The sequence below is a fragment of the Bombina bombina genome, chromosome 5 (genome assembly GCF_027579735.1).
Source record: "Bombina bombina isolate aBomBom1 chromosome 5, aBomBom1.pri, whole genome shotgun sequence".
NCBI lineage: Eukaryota > Metazoa > Chordata > Amphibia > Anura > Bombinatoridae > Bombina > Bombina bombina.
The window spans coordinates 750831460-750854147 of record NC_069503.1 but is presented as its reverse complement, the minus strand read 5'-3'; the positions used below and the strand labels follow the sequence as shown (position 1 = coordinate 750854147).

The 22688-nt window shown below is 40.5% G+C and overlaps 1 protein-coding gene across 1 annotated transcript in view; it reads right to left on the bottom strand.

Moving 5' to 3' along the window:
* Positions 1-22688, bottom strand: part of SCGN (secretagogin, EF-hand calcium binding protein) — a 193963-nt gene that overhangs the window by 59883 nt on the left and 111392 nt on the right. Inside the window, exon 7 of the mRNA XM_053713113.1 lies at positions 20771-20826. Within this exon, the coding sequence (XP_053569088.1) occupies positions 20771-20826 (56 nt within the window). The remainder of the gene's footprint in view (positions 1-20770; positions 20827-22688) is intronic.

Here is a 22688-nt window from a genome sequence, read left to right as displayed (position 1 = left end):
GTTTTTAAAGGGTAACGTAGGGTCATCAGATATCAAATGCCAGTTCTTAGTCAGGGCCTTTTTAACTAAATTGCTAGCTGGTGTGTAAGTGGTGACAAAGTTCAGATAAGTGTTGCTCTCTTTTACTGATTTCATTTTTTTAATTAGTGTAGTTTGATCAAGGTCTGTAATTTCTGCCCAGATAGTATCTATGTCCTTAGCTCTGTAACCCTTAGACAAGAATCTAGCTCTCATAATTTGGTATTGTTGCTCTTTATAATTTGGTTCTGTATTGTGACATATAACTCTTAATAGCTGAAATTTGAGAATCCCCCTTTTAGGTTGAGGTGGGTGGTAACTTTCATACTTCAATAAAGTATTTCTATCCATCGATTTTGAATATAGTTTGGTGCATAATAAGTTTTGATTCTCTTGTGTTTGTTTATAGACACAAAGGTCTAAAAATGGAGTTCCGTATAACTGCTTTCCATTTTGAATTGTACATTAGGTTTATTTGAGTTTAATTGGGTGCAGCATTGTTCCAATTCTATCTCCGAGCCTCCCCATACCATAAACATATCATTGATATACCTTCGGTACATTAGAATATTCGGGTTAGTTTGATTGTATATATACTTATTTTCATATCATGTCATAAAAAGGTTGGCATATGATGGTGTCATGGGAGACCCCATGACTGTGCCAACCAACTGCAAATAAAATACATTTTCAAACATAAAATAGTTATGGGTCAAACACATGTGCAAGAGATCCAATATAAATTCAATAGGGGGACCCAGATATTTAGAATAAGCTAGTAAGCTCTATTATGCAGCTGCAATCCCTAAGTCATGGGGAATAATAGTGTATAAGCTTGTTACATCCAAACTGACCATAATTATTTGGTCAGGGAATTTGGTTTCTTTAAATAATTTAATCAAACTTATAGAATCAAGTAAATATGACTTAGTTTTGTTAACGGTATCTTGTAAATGGTAAGGTGGCCCAATATATAGACTGTACAGCAGATTATTTGTTTATTTCCTTACCTGTCCATGTGGTAAATTTTATATAGGAAAAGCGAGTACCCCCTTTAAGGATAGATTAGCAAATCATAAGAGTGCATTCAGGTCAGCATTGAAAGATAAAAAAAGTGATCAGCCAGGCATTTTCTAAAAATGGGTCACACTGTAGCTATGTTGCAAGCTATGGTGATTGACAGGATCCTCCCACTTAGAAGGGGTGGCAATAGAGATGAAGAACTACTTAAAAGGGAATCCCAATGGATACATAGGTTAGATACACTTGCTTCAAAAGGGTTAAATGTTTCATTAACAGTGTCCCTTTTATTTCTTAAGCGGTACATAGTAATATACTGTATATATGGATCCATCATTTATTTGAAATAAATGGCTATATAAATCCCTCTTAATATTTAGTATGTATGTATGTCCTTGTTTTTGAGTGTCATATGACTCAATAGCCAATTGGAAACAATTGATTGATTAAAAATCTGTCTCGCAGACACAATAACTAGCAGCTCTCTCTAATGGTGGTTCAGATGCCGAATTTGTAACATTGAAGTTCCAAGGTACGTTTATGTAAAAATATACATTACAACCCCATGGGCTATAATATTTGGATGATGGTTTAATTAATGGATTTGCTAAACTTTGATGTAATAAGTGTTACAGTTATCTGGTTCCAATTACTGTATTATGTATGTTAATGCAGAAATCAATATTTTGTTACTGTGAGGAATGCACTGTGTGTTACATTTTAAGGGATACCACATATGGATTACCCAGTGTGGGAAAAGATAATATAGATAATATAGATGTAGGTGAAGGGTTATAATGGTTAAAATTGATATTAACGAGATACTACAACGTAATATATTGTTTGTATTATAGATGTTCTTGAAGACGGCTTACTGTTTAAGCTGAAACGTTAACCTTGGCACATGTTGATGTAATGTATTACTAAGTCCTGTGAGTGCCCTCATCATTGAGAAATTTGCATATGAATAAATTCAGGAGGAGACACCCGGGAAAATAAAAACTTGTGAGTGCATGAAATTGGAACATTATATATACTGTGTGTATGTATATATATATATATATATATATATATATATATATATAAAATTATATTAATTTTTTATCATATAGTGTTTCTATGAGTGTAACTGTTTATTATAATGTTTTTATGTTGTGTGTGGTGCAACTTTTTTATTATAGTAACAAAGGGGAGTATTTCAGTGTATTGTAATTTTATAGACCACTATCTAAACATCCAAATAATTCCAATAAAGACCTCAATATTGGACAAAATAGGGAAACTTAATAACAAAAATCTATTGTGTGCGCCAAGAGAAATCCCCAAAAGACAGGATGTCTCAGTCTAAAAGATAAATGCTACTATTAAAATAATGAGAATTTGTCATATACTTAAAAATTACTCTAAAATAGCAGGGTATAGAAAACAGGTAGCCCAAAAAGAACAGATAAGCATTGATTCAGATAAAAATTCAAATAAAAATTAACTTTACTAGTACATAAAACACATATAGTTAAAATGCACTTAAATTGCACTAAAAGTATCACATAATATAATTTGCATATTAAAATTAAACTGTCCTGGGGGGCAGAGCCAACTACGGAGCAATGAGGACGCATAGAGCTAGAGCTCCCCTGCTACCATCGTCCAAAACACAATTTAAATGATCTAAAAGACCCCCAAAATTTAACTAATTTGGCAAGTCACATCCCCTACTACCCTTACACCCCATCCTGAGGTGATCTGTATGGAACCGGGATCTTATATCCACTTTGCTGTACCGGAGCTATTTGCTTGTCCTCACCGGAACATCAGAGTCTAACTTTGGTCTGTTATTGCCTCCCCTGCTTTCCCGTTTCCTCCTGATGACGATCCGGTCACCCTACAGACCCCTACAGCACTGTCTCATCACTGGGGGCTAAGAAAACAGGACGCCGCAAAAGCACGGCGGCCATCTTTACCAGACCTCCATCTGAGCAAGGTGATATGCGGAGTCCCTGGGTCATCTGCGCTCTTGTGAACACTTAACTCACCTCCTCTAGCTCCGCTTATCCGACATCCAGCAGTGGGGCCTGATACACCCCCTCCCGCAGCTCCACCCGGCACCTCCGAATTGGCCTGGAACACAGGCAGCCCAGCACACGCGAGATTTTCACCGGAGGTGATCTCCTGCAGCCGCGCTCACTTACAACATCCACGCTGCAGCTCATGAGGACACCCTGACTCCGGCCTAACAGAAGTGAGTACACTGCCTAAGCCTGCTGATCCGGGGGGCAGAATCCTTTTCTTCTATCTGCTGCCTAGTGCACACCCATACATAGTCCCCTCTCCCAGCAGAGAAATAACACCTCTTAACCTAGGCCCCCCCATCTGGGGGTTACACAACATAGCAGGGTCATTTGGCTAACTAACTCTCCTCTGGCAGTTATAATCCCTTTTTCTAACACAGACTGCTGACTCAGTGGGATTCAAGCCTGATGCCCAGGAATACCATTTAAAGCCACAGGTGCCTCTAGAGCCTCTACAACCACCCAATCATCTTTGCCCCTATTCTAATCTGCAGAGACTGTATAACATTGGGATTTGCTCATAATGGTTTGTGTTACATATGAGAGCTTTGTATATAGGGGTTTCCATGCCTACCAACTGCTGACCTGTGCAACAGGTGTTCACACTTTAGAAATTAATTAGCCTATCAGATTTAGTTTTATGTGTTCTATTGTCTTTATAAAGCAAGTGTTGTTAACATTTTAACATAGCCTGAGGAAACAGCCTGTGGTGGCTGAGAAACATGTCGCTGTTTTTAAAATAAAAGTTTTTAAATATACACTTGCTTTATCACAATTATTCTGCTCCTGTTTGGGGGCAGAGTGTGTGTGCTAGTTCTATCTTCCAAAGTGGTGATTTTCTGCATCCTGCAAATTGGATTCCACAGTCCACTGGGCGACTGAGAGGTCCCAGTACTGCTGATATTGCACCTGGTGGTGCTTTGTTTCCTGTAAGTACAACCTTGAATCCTTTTTTATCTGGTGTACAAACGTTACTGGGCTATGTGTGTGCCTTTTTTGCCCTTATAGGCATCATAGGATAGGCCCTCGCCAAGGATCATCTCTATCTGGCTGGAGACACGAGTGAGCTGGACCACTGTTTGATGTTCCAGGCTGCCACAATAGCACCATTTGGGTGCGCTACGCTTGTGAGTATATTTCCTATCCTGCTGATGTTTTGTATCTGACTGCCGTGACGTTACTAGGCCATGTTGGCGCCTCTGTGCTTCTTTCTCTTATAGATAACATTCACATCCTTGTTACTTTTTAAGGAACATTCATCTCAATAATGTATCTTTGCAGAAACCCCGCATAAGCACTACAAAGACCGCACTTTTGCTCCCCTGGACACCTCCCTCTCCTCCCTTTCCCGCGCCCATTCCAAGGCGCGGGTCATATCCTAATTCCTTTTGCCGGTCTCACCCAGTGGTGGTATAATCCCTGGAGAGGGGGAGTCCCTCACCTATACTCCAGCCTAGCCGCAGATTACTGGACTTTCTTATTTACACTTTAACAAAAGAAAATGAAGGGCTAGGGCGCCTCGTCTTGGAGGAGCGGGGTTGGCATTCCCCCCAATTACCATCTATCACTGGTTCAGCAATTTCTAGTTTCTATTATTAAACACGATCTCTGTGGCAACCCTGAGGCCGCTCACTTATATCATGGCTCAGTCTATCAAAAGAAAACCGAAACACCAGGAAAACCCTAAGAGGACTCTTACTGATCACTTCCACAGTAAAAATTTCTCAGATCCAGACCTCTCAGGGGAGGACTCTAGAGATGCAGCAGCTCCAGTGGTGGACCACCCTAGATCGGAGGTATCACGCAAAGATAAAACAACACTATCTCAGTCTACCTTTTTAGAATCTATCAAAATCTTAACTGATAAGATGGACACTCACTACTCATCCCTGAGGCAAGAGCTCCGCCAATCAGTCGGCGAATTGAAACGAGAGATTTCTTCCCTGGGAGAGAGAACTGAAATCCTAGAGAGAAAGCATGAAGATCTCGCAACTGACCATGCCAACTTCTTAGCCTACTCTAGTCACTGGCGGAGCAAATGTCAGACCTTGAATCCAAATTAGCGGATAACGAAGATAGATCCCGCCGCAACAACCTCAGGATCCTCGGCATTTCGGAAGACGTCCCCTCATCGGACCTCCAGAAATATCTGACCACACTGTTTAAAGATCTCCTGAACTCCTCCACAGATCAGGATTTCTTGATGGACAGAGCACACAGGTCCACACGCCGACCGCAATTCCGTACCTGATACCCCTAGAGACGTCATTGTATGTCTACATTACTATGTCACTAAAGAAAAGATCATGAGAGCCTCTTTCACCAACAGACCTCTCAAAGAACCCTATAACAAGTTGCAGATCTTCCCTGACTTATCCCCATACACGCTTGCCAAGAGGAGGACTTTTCATCAATTCACGCTAACTCTCAGAAAGCACAAGATCAAATACAGATGGGGATTTCCCGTTAAGTTGCATGTACAATATCAAGACTCCTCCTACACAGTCTCCTCCATAGACCAAGGCATGAAACTTCTCACCACTTGGGAACTTACTGGCCCCCCTGGTCTTTCTCCCAGGAAAAAGGGAAAAACAGGCGATCTTAACCCCTCATCCTCAGAGTGGCACTCCAGGGTCCCCACCCCTACACTCCAAGATTCGGATCTCTCCTGATGCTATACTCTGGGTTGCTTGCCACACCCATAGCCCTCCTTCTGGTTTCCTGAGAGAACTCTTCTTCAAGAAAGTCTTCTGGACTATTGTTTAGAGGATATCATGAGATGGGGAGTGCACGTACGGTTACAAATCTTACTCCTTTTTCACTCCTCCACTCTCGGTGTTTCCCAGTAGGACCTTTGCTATGGACACCCCACGGACAGGTAAGCCTAGAGCCCACACACGGGTACATACCTTACCCTATTTTTGGCTCACGGCTCTTTACTTGCCTACACTGTTAATATAAAGGTTTACTGTGACAAGTTTATAGATCACAAGATTTAACTGTATTTTGTTAGTATCCAAAATGTTATTTGCACTGATGGTTTTTATTATTAAGATCTAATGCATCTCATCTTTCTTTACATTAGAGGAAATTTAATGCTCAATGTATACAGGCCTGTCACGGGCATTGTTTGTATATTATGCACTTTGAAGAACCCTCTTTCCCTTAACTACAACTACTGCTTAAAGAGGGCTTAGCTCATTTTCCTTTAACGTTATATGCTTTTATTGTTTTCTTTTTTTCAGTATGTTTACTTCGACGAAACGTATTGTTAGTACTCATACATTAGATGAGTTGTTTATGTCGACAAGATTACATTTACACCCTGTTATACGTTATCAATGACATTTTCAGTTACCTATATCCACATACCCACCTCTCGCGACACTCTCATCACTTCTCATATTTATGCCCCACCTAACTCCATCCATTACTTTCTACACTCTTCCTTGTCACTCCTCTCATACATATTTTAGCTCCTCTCTCTCACCCCAGGTCAGTCCCTAAATAACTATCTACTCAGCCAGCCCTCAGTATCATACACACTCCTACACATTGCTGAACCACCCCATACACCTATTCACACAGAATTGGGGGGCGCTGCCCCCGCCACCTCCTTACCTCTCTACGCCTTCTCTTCTTTTCTACTTCCTACTTACATACCTTCGCTGCCCCTGTTTCCCCATACAGGTTTGCGGTCTTCCCCTCTCATCGTCTCCCACCCGCTTTCCTTCACCATCACTAGTTCTATACCATACTTTCATCCTCCCCTCCACACCGCTAGCTGGCTCCTCCATCTACTTACACATTATTCCCCATTGACTATACACCCAAGGCTCCGCCCCCCCTACCCCCCTCCCTATCTTTTTCCCTTTACCCCTACATTTACATCTATTGAATACACGGTTGTCTAACGCTTGCCCATTCCCCTTTCCTATCCTTATCCCTTCCGCCCCTTAAACCAAAGCGGCTCTGGCCCGCTGTCTCCCTCCCCCTGAAAAGCATACCTCAGAAAGCAAAGTTAACTCTAGTCCCCTGTGTCTGCAATTAGTATCCATCTACACTCTTTAGACACCACTCCCCTCCCCCCTTTTTTTTTTCTTTTTTTTTTTTTTCTCTTCTCTCTCTCCCCTTCCCCCCCCCCACCCATAGAATATAATTCAGTTCTGCCATGAAGGGCCTACATCTCCTAACTCTCAGTGTCTAGGGTTTAAACTCCCCTACCAAACGCAGTCTTTTATTTAACTTTTTACGCAAAAATCACATAGACATTGCCTTCATACAAGAGACACATTGGACACCCGCGCCTAGTAACCGATACACCTCCAAACATTACCCAACACTCCTTGCCACCACATTCCCATCGAAATCTAGAGGGGTCACTATTTATTTTTTTTATTTTATTTTTTTATATTTTATTTCTTTTATTATTTTTCAAAACAAAACAAACAGAAAAATAGTAAATCAGATGTACAACATGTCAAGATTAGAAAGGTTGAAACAATTTTGCCTTTGGGTACAATCAAAAACAGACCTAGGAGGTACATTTTCAGTTATATCGCCACATTTGTTACCATTATAAACCAATCCGGTGTACTCATATTATGACTCAAGCATTTGGCTAAAAAGAAGTAGGTTCTAAGAGTTTATCTCTATCTCCAAGTCCAACTATTACAAAAGTCCTTGATGTTACTCTTAAGCTAGCATCAACCTTAGTGTATTCATAATCTCAAAGAGAAACATGTAAGTACAATGGGCATTCAAATGCTTGAGTAAATCAAAATAACACATATCATATTAAACAACCTGCCATGAACAAACCGCCGCCTTTTTTTTTTTTTTATATTTTTTATTATCAGATGTGTATCTATATTTCCCCTCTTTTTTATGAGCATTTATCTATCTGATGTGTTCTCACCATTTAAGAATTGTTCCCATAGAAATATCATATCATGGTAAGTGTCTAGGCCACCTGTTCTAAGATAATATAACCTCTCCAGGACTAGGGTGTTCTTTACTAAGTCCAACCAGTTGGCAATCGTGGGAGGTTGGGCCCTCTTCCAGTGCTGTGGGATAAGCCTTTTTGCAGCATTTAATAAAATTTGATAGAGGTTCCTTCTAATTTTACAGGGAATACGTGGCTTGGCATTAAACAAGACCCCCTCCGGTGAGAGGACCAATTCGACCCCAATAATTTTACAAAGTAGTTTGTGAATATGTGTCCAATAAGTGTGTATCATGTCGCATTCCCACCATATGTGGTACATCGTTCCTTCCTGATCACACCCTCTCCAACACCTATTACTAGCATTTGGAAACATTTGTTTTAATTTGCTGGGGGTCAGGTACCACCTAGTAAGAATCTTGATGTTTGTTTCAAGAGCTGTCGCTGAGTGTGCTGATTTGGCTGTCGCCTGGAACCATGTCACCCATTTTTTATGGGGTATTTCTATCCCCAATTCTTTTTCCCATCTATATGTGTTGTTTGGCTTAGTGTGGTAGTGTGATTTAAGAATGTCTTTATACATTATGGAGATAACTTTTTTGATGGGCTGCTGTGATGTGCACAAACGTTCAAACGTGGAGCGTGTTCTAGACATATCCTGTTTAAATTTATGTATAGATAGATAGTGTCGAACCTGGTGGTACACAAACCAAGATTGGAATTGGTCAATGCCTTGTAGTAGCAATTCATCTCTGTGTTTTAGACGCCCTCTGTCCATCAACAGAAACACCGGCGTGTGGTCCAGTAGTTTTGTGGGCAGATTTTGATGTTGCTGTTTTCCCCAGGAGGCTAATTGAATTTCCCTATTTGGGTAAAGTGTTGTCAGAGGTGAGTAATTTGAAGTGACCTGTTTATGTGAATTACGTATTTTTAACCACGTTGACCAGGTCTCTTTAATAATTGGGTATTTTCCTATTAATTCTAATGGGGGTTTATAAGGTGCCCAGCACATTTCGCCTATGCAGGAGGTGCTCAAAAGTTGGGACTCTAGATGAACACATCTCTTATTAGACCCATTTTCCTGTCTACACCATTCCACTACTTTATTTAAAGTAATCGCTAGTTTATAAAAGTGCAGGTTTGGGACCCCCAACCCGCCCTCCTCCCTAAGTCTATAAAGGGTATTTTTGGCTAATCTAGGTGGCTTTTTTTGCCATATGTAAGTGTCTATGATGTTTTGTAATTTACTGATGTCTGTTGAGACTCCCGGTATTGGTAATGCTTGCATGATATAAAGGGCTTTGGGCAACAGAGTCATTTTTGCGGCAGCAATTCTCCCTAACCAGGAGATATTCTGTTTTGGGAGCCAAGAAGATATCAAATATTGATATTCCTCCAGCAGACGGCCATAATTCAATTTTCGTAAAGTCTCAATATCTTTAGAGAGGAAAATCCCCAAATACTTCAATGCTCTGGTCTGAATTTTATATGGGAAGGTGCGATTGATCTCCTGTATCTCCTCCTCTGAGAGATTAATTGGGTACAGTTCTGATTTATTAGTATTTATCAAAAAGTTTGACACTGCACCGTAGGCCTGTAGTTCGTGTTGAACGTGTGGTAAGGAGTGTATTGGATCCGACAGTGTCATGAGTATGTCATCGGCGAACATTGCCAATTTATATTTTTCCCCTTGGATGTCAATGCCTTTTATGTTGGGGTGTTCACGTAATTTTATAGCTAGTGGCTCTAGGGACAAAATGAAGGGGATGGGCGAGAGCGGGCAGCCCTGCCTCGTGCCATTCCTAATTTCAAACTGGTCAGAGAGCACCCCATTAACCCTAAACTGGGCAGAGGGGTTGGAGTATAATGCAAGTATTTTTTGAATAAAAGTCTTGGGAAAGCCAAATTTCTGGAGTGTAGTTTGTAGAAAAGTCCAATCTAATCTATCAAACGCCTTTTCGGCATCAGTCGATAGATAGACCGAGGGGACGTTTGATTTTTTAAGGTATTCTAATAAGTTTAATACTTTACCTATATTATCCTTGGCTTCCCTCTGTGGGACGAACCCTACCTGATCATAGTGAATCAAAGTTGGTAATAATTTATTAATCCTATTTGCTAAAATTTTTGCGTATAACTTGAGATCTACGTTTAACAAAGAAATCGGCCTAAAATTTGCTGGGGTCTCTGGTTTTTTACCGGGCTTGGGGAGTACTGATATATGAGCCTGCAACATGGTCTCAGGGAATGTAGCGGATTCTGAAATCTGGTTAAATAAAGTATGCAGGTGGGGAACAAGTTGGGGACTAAAAACTTTATAGTACCTATTACTAAAGCCATCTGGGCCTGGGGCTTTCTCTGGTTTTAATTCTTTTATAGCTTCTGATATTTCCCTTTTGGAGATTGGGGCCTCTAGCAGAGCTGCCTCATCTTCTGTAAGCTTGGGGAGGGTCACAGTGTCTAAGTAAGACTCACATTTCATCTGGTGGGATGTCGACTGTCTATTAGGGAACAAGTTGTAGAGTCTGTGATAGAAATCTTTAAATGATTTACCTATGGATCTCGTGTCTTCGATTGAAGTGTTGTGTGCAGTTTTGAGGGAGTGTACGTATGAGCTGGCCTGCTGTTTTTTTAAGGTCCTTGCCAAAAGTTTCCCGGATTTATTTCCTTCCCCATAGTATTTTTGTTTTATGTACAATTGGTACCTCTGCGATTCAATTTGTAAATGTTTGTTTAGAGCCTCCCTCCTTTCCCGCAAATTGTCAGCAAGGGCTTGATCTTCAGGATGGAGCTTCAGAGCCAAGTTTGATAAACTCCCCCCTAATGTAGGCCTTATGAGCTTCCCATACCGTCGCAGGGCCGACTTCTGTTGAGCTATTGAGGGTAAAATAAATATCTAAATATTCTGCAAATGATTCTCTCACTTCAGGATCTGAGAGAAGAACATTGTCCAGTCGCCACGTAAATGGCTTGATAAGGGCCGAAGGCCAAGCTATCTTACACTCCACCATGGAATGATCGGACCATACTGTGTGTCTAATATTAGCGTTTTTTTATTAAAGATAAAGCCATATGGTCCACTAAAATGTAGTCAAGCCTTGAATGGCTTTTCTGTGGGTTAGAGAAAAAGGTATAGTCTCTAGTTTGTGGGTGTGCGTATCTCCAGGTATCATGGAGTGTCATCTTCTTAATATCCCTCCATATAGAGCTAAGCAGTTTCTGGTTATGGCGTGTGGCTGGGTTAGAGCTATCTAGATCTGGCACTAAAGGAGTATTTAAGTCACCTGCGACAATCAAGGGGCCCTTAACTAAATCTAATATTTTGTTAGTACAGCTAGAGAAAAAGCGGTCTTGTCCAGTATTGGGGCAATATAAATTGATAATGGTTACTGGCTTACCATATAACAGACCCATTATACCCAAATATCTGCCCTCTTTATCCCTATCTAAAGACTGAAGTTTAAAAGGGATTGATCGATGAATTAATATACTAACACCATTAATTTTCTTATGTGTGTTTGTACTGTGAAAATGTTGCGAGAATTGAGAGGACAAGAAGTTAGGTACCTTCCCGGTTTTAAAATGGGTTTCCTGTAGTAGGAGTATTTTCCCCCCTCTCCTATGAAGGTCCCGGAGAGCTAAGTTCCTTTTGTTAGGGCTATTAAAGCCTCTCACATTTTGAGTGAGAATTTGTATGTGTTGAGTGTCAGTACTTGATGACATAATTGCTAATTTCTGATTTTGGATTCTCACGTGTAAGTAGCAGCAGCCAGTCAGAGGAAAATAACTATCATATGAAATCATTCGTGTAATGCGGAGTACCCAATGGCGGTGTTGTTGTAGGCAGGCAAAACATAACATAATACAAGAACAAATTGCACCACTGGTGCAAACATAAAAAGCAAAAATTTGTATTCTTTTAAAAGGGAGAACACAAACCCCTAGCGGGCAACAAAATGTTAACTTTAGCTTTATATATGTGGCATAACTAGCAGTATGGGGCGTATGGTATCAAAGATTCTACTGCATAAACTAGATTTCGAACCCTATTAAAGAACACAGTATAAACATAAGAAGTAAAAGAACATATTATAACATACATCAGTTTGAGCATATGTATACATCAATCGACAAATTAAGAAAGACAGCATTGTTCAAACAGTTTATCTCATACCTGTCTTCACACGATTTTGTCAAGATCTCTAGTCAAGGGGTTCAACCGCCTCTGGAGCCACCAATTGGGTCCCATGCGCCGCGGCCCCCCCCCTTCTTAAAATTCCGGGGAGGACCATGGCAGGTGAGGCCCATGCAATAAGGACAGATCCCCGACAGGAACCCCTCGCCAAAAAACTAAATGGTCATTAATAACTGATTCAAAAGGCTGGGAGTTCATTTTCCCGTCCTGGGCAGACAGTCAGAGCTCTGGACTTCTGGAGTCACGGACTTTGTCGGAATCTTTTTCCACTCAGATCTCTGTGGTAGTGGCGGTGCAGGGTTACTTTTCCCCGCAATCTCTCTGTTTCCTTCATCTTGTGGGGATGGTGGTGAGATATCCAGGTCTTTACAGACTCGCAGAATGTCTGCTGTGGAATCGCAGATTAATCCTTTGCCTTTCCAAGGTATTTGTAGGTTGAATGGGTGACCCCATCTGTAGGCAATATTGCGTTGTCTCAACTTGGCAGTGAAATATTTAAACTCCCTTCTTTTCTGCAATGTTCTAGGTGTCAAATCTTCATATAGTTGGAAAGATTCAGCTTTGAATCTAAGTGGGTATTTCTGGCGTGCCTTTTTCATAATCTCCTCTTTGATCTGATAGCTTGTTACTTTAACAATAACATCCCTTGGAGGTTGATCTCCCAGTGGCTTTGCTCGTAAGGCTCTGTGGAATCTGTCTAAGGCTATCGTGGCTTCGGGTTCAACTCCTATGATATGTGTGAGGAGTTCTTGCAGATAATTCTCCAGTTCTGTCGGTGGGATAGACTCTGGTATTCCCCTAATCCTAATATTGCCGCGGCGACTTCGATTTTCCAAGTCATCCAGCTTGTTCTCCATTTGTAGTATGGATTCATCTTGCGCCGCAACTTTAGATCTAAGGAAAGTGATATTTGAGCTGGCGAGGTCCGTGCTATCTTCCAGCTTCTCCACCCTAAGGCCCATGTCTGAAAGATCTTTTTTAATTTTGGAGATTTCCTCCCTTATGCACTGTTTGACCTGACAGATCAGGTTGGAGAAGTCTTTTTTAGAAGGTAGGGAGTCCAGAAGGGCCCTAGGGACAGAGATAGCAGAGTCTGGGCCTTCTCCCTCCGACTCAGACGAGGCAGAGGAGGCATCAGTTCTAATGTCCTGCTGGGCAGCGATCTTTTTAGCAGATGTGTCTAGATGCTTGAAAAAATTGTTAACAGACGGGGTTGCTACAGCTTGTTTTTTAGGCGGCTTTTCTGGTTTATTGCCTTTTTTGGGAGACATATTTAGCAGGGTATGACAGTAAATTAGGGCACTCTAAAATATATGTATTATACCTCACAGCCCGTTAATGCAGAAAATAAGGTGCAGCTGAAGACCAGGATTCATAAGTGGCCCATTGTAGTGTGGTATATATCTTAGATAAGCAAGACTTTCTCAGCCTCTATATTGAGCAGCTGGTGCATTGAAATATATGTCCCTTGTGATTATGTCTTTACAGACGGCATTTACAGAAGTTTCTATTTTCTGCTGGCCCTAGGCGCCAAGCAACGCTTCTCACTGTACCAAGATAGGCGTCCGGTCTGATCCCCATGCAGGCCCAGAGTCCTGCATACGATTGCTAGTTTCTTATTGTATCCCACATGTGGTAGAGCAGGGTAGGGTATAAATGTATTTGACAACCGGAGTTCTCTATATGTGTAGACAGAAGCGTAATGTCACTTTAAAAGGTTGCTGGGGCAGTGAAGGGTGTATGTCTCCTGAGGCCGTGCTATTGCTATCAGCATTTGTACTCACAGTTACTCTGCGTCTTCCCGGCCCCAGATGCTGTGTGCTATGACTCTAGAATCCAACATGGCTAACGGGAGTGTTCACTCATCAGGCCCCGTGGTCAGTATGAAATCTTTAGCTCCCAGTGTCATCCCAAGTAAGTGTAGGCTCAAGATCTCACCTTAATATCTCTCACATGTGGCCTCAGCATAGCCAAAGTCGCTCCCCACATATCTGACATGCGACTGCGGATCCTGGGTTTTTCCTACCCATGTGCCTTCAGGTCAGCGAAAAGAGGCCAGTCCGTTGTTGCGGGTCCCCCATCTGATGTGTCCGCAGTTTGATGCTCTGGACTCGGGTGTGATCGGGGATATTTATAAGTGCTTTGATGCCAGTTAAACACACATTTAGCGCTACTTTGCCCTGTATGGAGACCGGAGCTCACAGAAGTGCAGCCGTCTCCATTGAGCGCTGGCTCCGCCCCCTCGAGGGGTCACTATTTATATAGGCAAAAATGTCCATTACGATCAGATCTATATCGAATCAGACCCCCAAGCACGCTACATTATTGCTGTCTGTAGAGTAAACACCCACTTAGTGACCCTCCTTAACATATATGCACCAAACATTAAACAAGTCAATTTCCTCAGAACTCTTCGGTAGCTTCTATACAGCAGGGAGATCTCATATTGGGGGGAGACTTTAATCTCATTTGGGATGTGCAAAGAGATAGACAAGGGCCTCCCCTCTCTAAAAACGACAGAGCGACTCATTCTTTATCTTCAGCCTTCCAATCATTAATAGCACAACATGAGCTATAGGACACTTGGCGAGCCCTGCACCCACAAGATAAGGAATTCACCTTCTACTCATCCCCACATAAGTCGCATACACGCATAAATTACTTCTTTCTACACGCTAAATTCCTTGATACTATTCATTCCGCGACTATCTCCCCCATCTCGTGGTCAGATCATGACTCACTCCATCTACATATAGGCCCACATACTCGCCTACCTCCTCTCACTTGGCGCCTACAGGACTGGACTCTTACCGACCCACACCTCAAGACTGCTCTCCAGAATACAATCATAGACTACATCACCCTTAATGACAACGACCAGACCTTGAAGGCAGTAGTGAGGGGCCACCTCATGCAATTTGAATGGGAAGCATGCGCAAAAAGCAAGGCCACCTTGTCTTCCCTTACTATCCAGCTCCGCCACCTTAGAGCAGATCTCTCCCACACATACTCCCCCTCTATCAATGACAAAATTTCAGAAACAATGAAACAAATTCAAACTCTTGAACTCAAGAAAACCCAATCCATGTTAGAGAAGTATAGGAGAATCCACTATCACTTCGGCAATAAAGCTTCCACTCTCCTAGCTAACAAACTTAAAAATCGCACAGCTCAAGCCAGAATTATGTCTATACAAACCCCATTAGGGACACAAGTCACTGCCCCTCGGGAAATTGGTAACATCTTCAGACAATACTATTCCAATCTTTACAACATTGAGTCCAATCTAGAATCTTCGGCCTGTCCAGTGCAGCATATTTCTGAGTTCCTTAGATCCCTTGCTCTCGCCTCATTATCTCTCGAAGATGCTTCCCTCCTTGTGACCCCGATCACTACACAGGAAATCTCAAAAATTATATGCAATTTAAAACTAGGGAAAGCTCCTGGCCCGGACGGCTTCACAGCTAGGTTTTACAAAACCTTTTTGCCTCAGATAACTCCTATCCTCTGCAAATTCTTCCAGGAGGTAAGAACCCCCTTTGCAGCTGAATTTCTAGAAGCTGTAATAGTTACCATTTTAAAGCCTGGTAAACCTTCCGATCTTTGCAGCAGCTACCGGCTGATCTCACTGATTAATCTTGATACAAAAATATACGCCAAACTCCTAGCTAATAGGGTCACGAGAGTGATTTCCTCCCTTATAGTGGGTGACCAAGTTGGATTTATCCCAAACAGAGAAGGCATCGATGCGACCAGGCGAATTCTGGATGTCCTCCACTTCGCAGATCGCCGAGGAGTCCCCTTCCTGGCCCTGTCGCCAGACGCAGAAAAGGCGTTTGACAGGGTCAGGTGGGAGTTCCTGTGGGAAGCCATGGACATCTTTGGCTTTCCTGCCTCCTTCATAGGCGCAGTCCAAACCCTCTATAATCACCCGACGGCTGCTGTTCGGGGGGTGGGGTTCCAGTCTTCCAAATTCGCCATCGCAAATGGTACCAGACAGGGATGTCCCCTCTCCCCACTCCTGTTTGCCCTCACCATAGAACCCCTAGCTCAATCTATCAGAATTGACCCTCAGACCACAGGACTAGCCATAGGACCTCATATCCATAAAATCTCCCTCTACGCAGATGACATTACTCTTTTCCTGACCTCACCTAACACTTCCCTTCCTGCAGTTTTCACTATTCTAGAAAAGTTTGGCTCCCTATGCTTTTATAAACTCAATGTGACCAAAACTGAAGCCCTCCCCATAAACATCCCTTCACAAACTCTTACCTTACTGCAGTCCACTTACCATTTCCAATGGAAATATTCCTCACTCAAGATCTTGGGAGTTCACCTCAGCCCAGACCCCTTGGCCACCATAGCACAGAATTACACTGATAGACTTCCGGAAGAGACTCCTTGATTCGTGGGAGCTAAGGGAAATCTCCTGGACGGGTCGCATTGCTGCGATAAAGATGTCTCTCCTCCCCAAGATTACATATCTCTTTAGATCTATCCCATACAACATCCCGAGAGCACTCCTTAATAGATTCCAAAGCTTAATTACCTCATATGTGTGGAGAGATCGTAGGCCCAGAACATCGGGTCGTACACTCGAAAAGCCGATTTTACAAGGAGGCCTAGCTCTCCCGAATGTTATCTCGTACTACAATGCCGCTAGACTTTCGCACATTCTCCGCTGGAATGATCCTGAGAGACAACTTAGCTGGTATTCTTTAGAGTCCTCGCTGCTGCCTTCAGGTATAACCCTCCCTGATATAATATGGATCCCCCCCCACCACAGACGAGACATTGAAGACCTACATCCTGTCTTTAAACATGCGCTACGATTCTGGGACCAGATCAGACACAACCCAGACATATCCCCTCACCCCTCCCCCACTATGACAATTCCTGCTGCTCTTCATTGCCTCCCAGACTCCCACTACGACCTATGGCCACAGGTGCACACACTTCAGATTTCAGACTTCTATGAGGAGGACAAATGGCTCTCATACCCAGCAATGCGCTAAATTCCAACTCCCACCCAAGTTGCATTTTGAGGGATTCCGCTTGAGCACCCGCTTACGCACATGGGGTTATCCTAAACAGACATTGCGTCCATTCACCACTTGGGAGAGGTTGTGGCGGGGGGCTCACGCTCTCAGGCACCTCCTATCCCTCCACTACAATATACTCATTAATCCGACTCCTTCACATAAAATCTCACAACACCAGGCTTGTGAGAAAGAAATCGGTCTTACTGTCACCCTAGAGGTTTGGCATGCCAGAATCAAAATAACCATTGTGCCACGCTCTGGGAACTACATTATAAGATCTTGGTTCGCTGGCACCTTGTTCCAACTATTCTGCATAAGATATACCGTTCACAATCCCCTGAATGCTGGAGAAAATGTAAGATGCTTGGCACTCCGCTCCACATTTGGTGGACATGCCCAGTAATTCAGCCGTTATGGAAAAAAGTATTTGCACTTCTCCGGACACTCAGTCTTGCCCCCCCCATTTACCCCTGAAGTAACTCTCTTACACATGCAGATGTCCAACCTCACTCCCCCTGGAGAAGCACTCACGATATATGTCCTCATGGCCACAAAATTAACCCTGGCAAGGGCTTGGAGGGAGGAGAAACCTCCGACCCTTTCCCAGGTAATTGCATGTATACATTACATCGGCCAAATGGAACAATACTCGTATAGAGTACTTGACAAGACCAACGCTTTCCATGAAATTTGGCTGCCATAGCTCACAAAGTTTCCTAATTGGTCCTCAAACATTCAGACCCCACTCTAGGCCTGTTGATCATCTTCCTCCTTCCTGCCCCCCCCCCTTCCCCCCTCCCCCCTCTTTTTTTTTTTTTCTCTCTCTTCCCTCCCCACTCTTTTTTACACCTACCATGCTCGCCTCTCATAAATCTTTGCGATCTATACCCTAACAAATTAGAGCACCGACACCACCATAAAACACAGACACAGTACCAAAATTCCCATCCACAACACATCACTTCCAGAAAAGAGACCTGTTTCATGCCTGTATTTGCCCTCAAACTGTCCTGAAGTCCATAAAATGAATGCCTGGGACTTATTTGATCAATCTAAAAGCAAAGTTAATAGTTGCTTCACTGCAACGTTTACGTGACACAGTGTTTCTATTTGGCAGTTACCGGTAAAAGCCATTCCGTCCTTGTTGCCTTGTTATTTAAATTCAGCTACGCTGTTTCACAGAACGTCCTTATTTCAACTTCTAATACGCATGCCAATTAATATGCCCATAATATTTTAATATCTCGTGTGCTGGCGTTAGCACGCCACTTGTAATCTCGCCCTCAGTAGAAAACTTCTTATTACAGCCAGAAGGGGGAGGTTCAACCAAAGCTATTTCTTGTGATAAAATTGTGTATTTTACAAGGTGTTTTGCTTGGAATGATATATGTTTTAGACTGGGTTTTAATGGAGTTTGAGACTTTAAATTTTAATTCACAGGCAGAAGCATAATAATTTAGAAGTAAATTAGACAAGATTCCCACTAAAAATCTGCTTAGAGCTAGATGTACAGTCTTTTTTACATATAATTAAATATTTACAAGGTTAATGTGCTGATGTAATTAAATCCACTTGACTTGCTGATATATCCTAACTCAGTAAGCCTAACTTCTGGACTTCAGATAACATGACTACCCTAAGTCCCTCTCCCCATAGACTTCTATGGGGTGTGCTAAAAAAGCCTTCTCTTTTGATCACTTGTGAGCTAACCTGAAACTAGACTAGACCAAATGCTCTAAAGCCGAAGGTGCCTTAGGAAAACTTTAAATTCCTATGTTCTTCACTTAGGGCCTGATGATCTAAAGCTCCTCTCTCAGGTGAGATGATATTAGAAGACTCGTCAGTACGGTGAGGTCCCTTAAATAATTGTAGAAGCACAAATTTTACATTGAGAGCTCACTATGCAGGGTTATGTATGTTAAGGATATACTTCTTTTTTTATGTCTGTTAAGGAGAGATTCCTATGACAAAATATAAGGTCTAAAAAAAATCTAAAACATTTTGAGTGATTTCTCTCCATGGTGGTGAGTTTTTAAACAGGCCCACCAGAAGAAAATGTTCTGTTTACTTTTAAATATATATTCCTATATGTATCTATATACTTTTGTCAAATATATATCTTTACCTATATATCTCTATGAATACATACATAGATAGACAGATAGATAGATAGATAGATAGATATATTGTGTGTACAGATACAAATAGAAATATATATTTTACAATAAAGAAAACATTTTCTTCTAAGTGACTTTTAAAGGGACACTAAACCCAAAAATTTTCTTTTGTGATTCAGATAGAGCATGCAATTTTAAGCAACTTTCTTATTTACTCCTATTATCAATCTTTCTTCGTTCTTTTGCTATCTTTATATAAAAAAGAAGGCATCTAAGTTTTTTCTTGGTTCAGACTCTGGACATCAGTTTTTGATTGGTGGATGAATTTATCCACAAATCAGCAAGAACAACCTAGGTTGTTCACCAAAAATGGTCCGGCATCTAAACTTACATTCTTACATTTCAAGATTCAAAGAGAATGAAGAAAAATTGATAATATGAGTAAATTAGAAAGTTGCTTAAAATTTTATGCTCTTTCTGAATCACAAAAGAAAAAAATTGGGTTCAGTGTCCTTTTAAGTATATCTATTAAAAAAAGCATAAAAACATATTAATATTGATTCAAATGTTATTGAATATTTCAACGGGCTCAAAAGTGTATATACACGTATCTATCTATCCTATCTATATATATATATATATATATATATATTATACATATATTTTATACATATAAACATATACATACACATATATAGACATATATACGTATATACATACACACATTCAAATATTTAGACATACATACAGTATATACTTTGTAACCCTTCCCAGTCAAACACCTTGCCATATACCATATCCCTTTTTAATACTTTCAAAAAAAATATATCGGAGTATAATACTTTATTTAATTATGTTGTGAAACTTTTATTTTTTCCCTTACTCCAGGTCTCAGGTGGCCCTAATTCTTCTAGCCCTGTTTGTGCTTTTGCTCGAGCGTAACCCATAACTTTCTACTTGTAATATCAGCACTTTTTATCACTTTCATGATATCCATTGAAAGTATAGGGTGCGCTAGAGTGATGTCGACCACGCTAAACCTTCTCTGGTAAATCTGTTTTACCATTGTCTTATAATATCAATTAGCGCACTAATTTTAGCTCCGTCCAGTGATACTGATATTGGGGACCACTTGTAATATCAGCCTTTATGTGTTGAGTTTAAACAGTGTCTGAAGCCACAATTCCATCTTAAGTCAATATGATACAAGAGTAACAAAAGCCAATAACCAAAGAAAGTATGATAATAGTATATCTTTTGTAAAATATAAGATCAGCCAAATTTTATTCTTTTACTTTACAATATTCAAAATAATATTCAGAATTCTTTAAATGTCTTCAAAACAATGGAAAAATACCTACTTTGCTAAGTCATTCAGATCCAGACGCCCATCTTTATTCTTGTCAAAAAGTTTCATCTAGAATTTCAATAACATTGGTTTAAGTTGTGCAATTGATTTTTAATGATTTATTTTACAGATTTTCCAATTTTATGAGTAACTACAAGAAAAAAAAATGCATTAGATTATAATCTGTCACTCTTATAATAAATAAGATTCCTTAATGTTTCTATCACAAATCTAAATCCTTTAATTAAGCAAAAATGACAAATAATATGCAATAATACAGACACTTGTCTAATTTTCATTCCGTGTTACTTTATGTTCTAAAAAAAAAAACAGTGCCAGTCCATAAGAGGTTTAACAAAATATGAAGTTTGAGGTGATGGTAATATTTAAAAGGTATACACTTTCATTTGTGAAGGTGGATATATAACATCTATTAATAAATGTATCAGAAAAGAGGATTAGGTGCACATTTTTGGTCTAGACAATTGACTAATCTTTTAACTTCCAGAGACAGGAATTTGTAAGTATTACTTCTGCAATGTTTACAGAAAATGTACTTAGTATATATTATTATGCTGCATCTGTAGAAAACATGAATATAACTTTTTTTTTTGGGATATTTGCTCCTTGAAACCTATCTATTAAATATCAGGGACGGAGAAGAGCACATAATTTTTTTAAAAAGCTATAAAAGCTATTTGAATGATTATATTTGAGCTATGGTACAGACAGTAAAGCTTTTCAAATCCTGGTCCCTCTCTAATCTTTAACGGAATGTATTATATAACTTACATTTAACTAGGAAGGAAATACACTTTGAATGTTTGTATAAACTAGGTGTATTCAGTAATGTTTCAAGAAACAATGGTAAAATATTTAAAGGAAATTGATTTGAAGAGTTGGATGTGCCATTACATAGATGAATCATACTAAGTCTAACAGGTGCCAGATGTAGAAGTGGAGCAGGATTTAGTAAAACTGTTGCACTAAGGACCCAAAGCGTTATCATAACAGTGCTATGTTGTAATGGTATCCGCATATCAAAAGTGCAGGTGAAACCTGTTGCGCGCTAACTTATCACTCATGCACTAAACCAACACTGCATTAGCCCTAAAGCTCCAACACCGAAGGTAGTTACGCATATTTTACATTCCAATGTTCTTCACATAGAAGAATTTTTTTTTTTTTTAAATATATATTTCTCTATCTGAATATTTTTTTTAAATATATGTCTATATCTACATCTATCTATCTATCTATCTATCTATCTATCTATCTATCTATCTATCTATCTATCTATACACACAGGTATATATATATATAGAGATGGTCTACAGGTAAAATTTTTGGGTCTAGTATGGACTGGTCCCTGCAGTAAGATTCCAGAAAATACAATTAAGACTTTCATAGCCATATCTACTCTTGCCAACATAAAGGAAGGAAAAGCATTTGCAAGAATTGTGGGATTTTGGCAAAACTTTATATCCCCCTTGAGGGCTAATAATCGTTACCATTTACAAAGTGACTAGGAAGAATCCATTCTTTTCTGGGGAACTTCACATGAAATGGTTTACAGGTTGCTAAGGAAGCAATAAGTCAGCATTAGGGATTTGCCTTGGTGCACATTGGATTGCCTTCTACCTTGGATGTCACCTATTTTCAAAATTTTCTAAATCCTGTCATACCTCTCTAGAAAGAAGACAATACCAACTGAATACTTCAAATACCTTACATGAGCACAGCAGACATATACATTTTTGGAATAACAGTTTTAGTAGACCACTGTAGGCTTCAGAAATACTAACCTAGAAGACCATATGGACTAAACTACTTATTGGGGGCTGGATCAGAAACGCTGCCATCTCTAGTTGCACAGCAAGTCACTATACTGAATGTAAATGGTATTTAGATAGGATAGGAGAGATAGGATC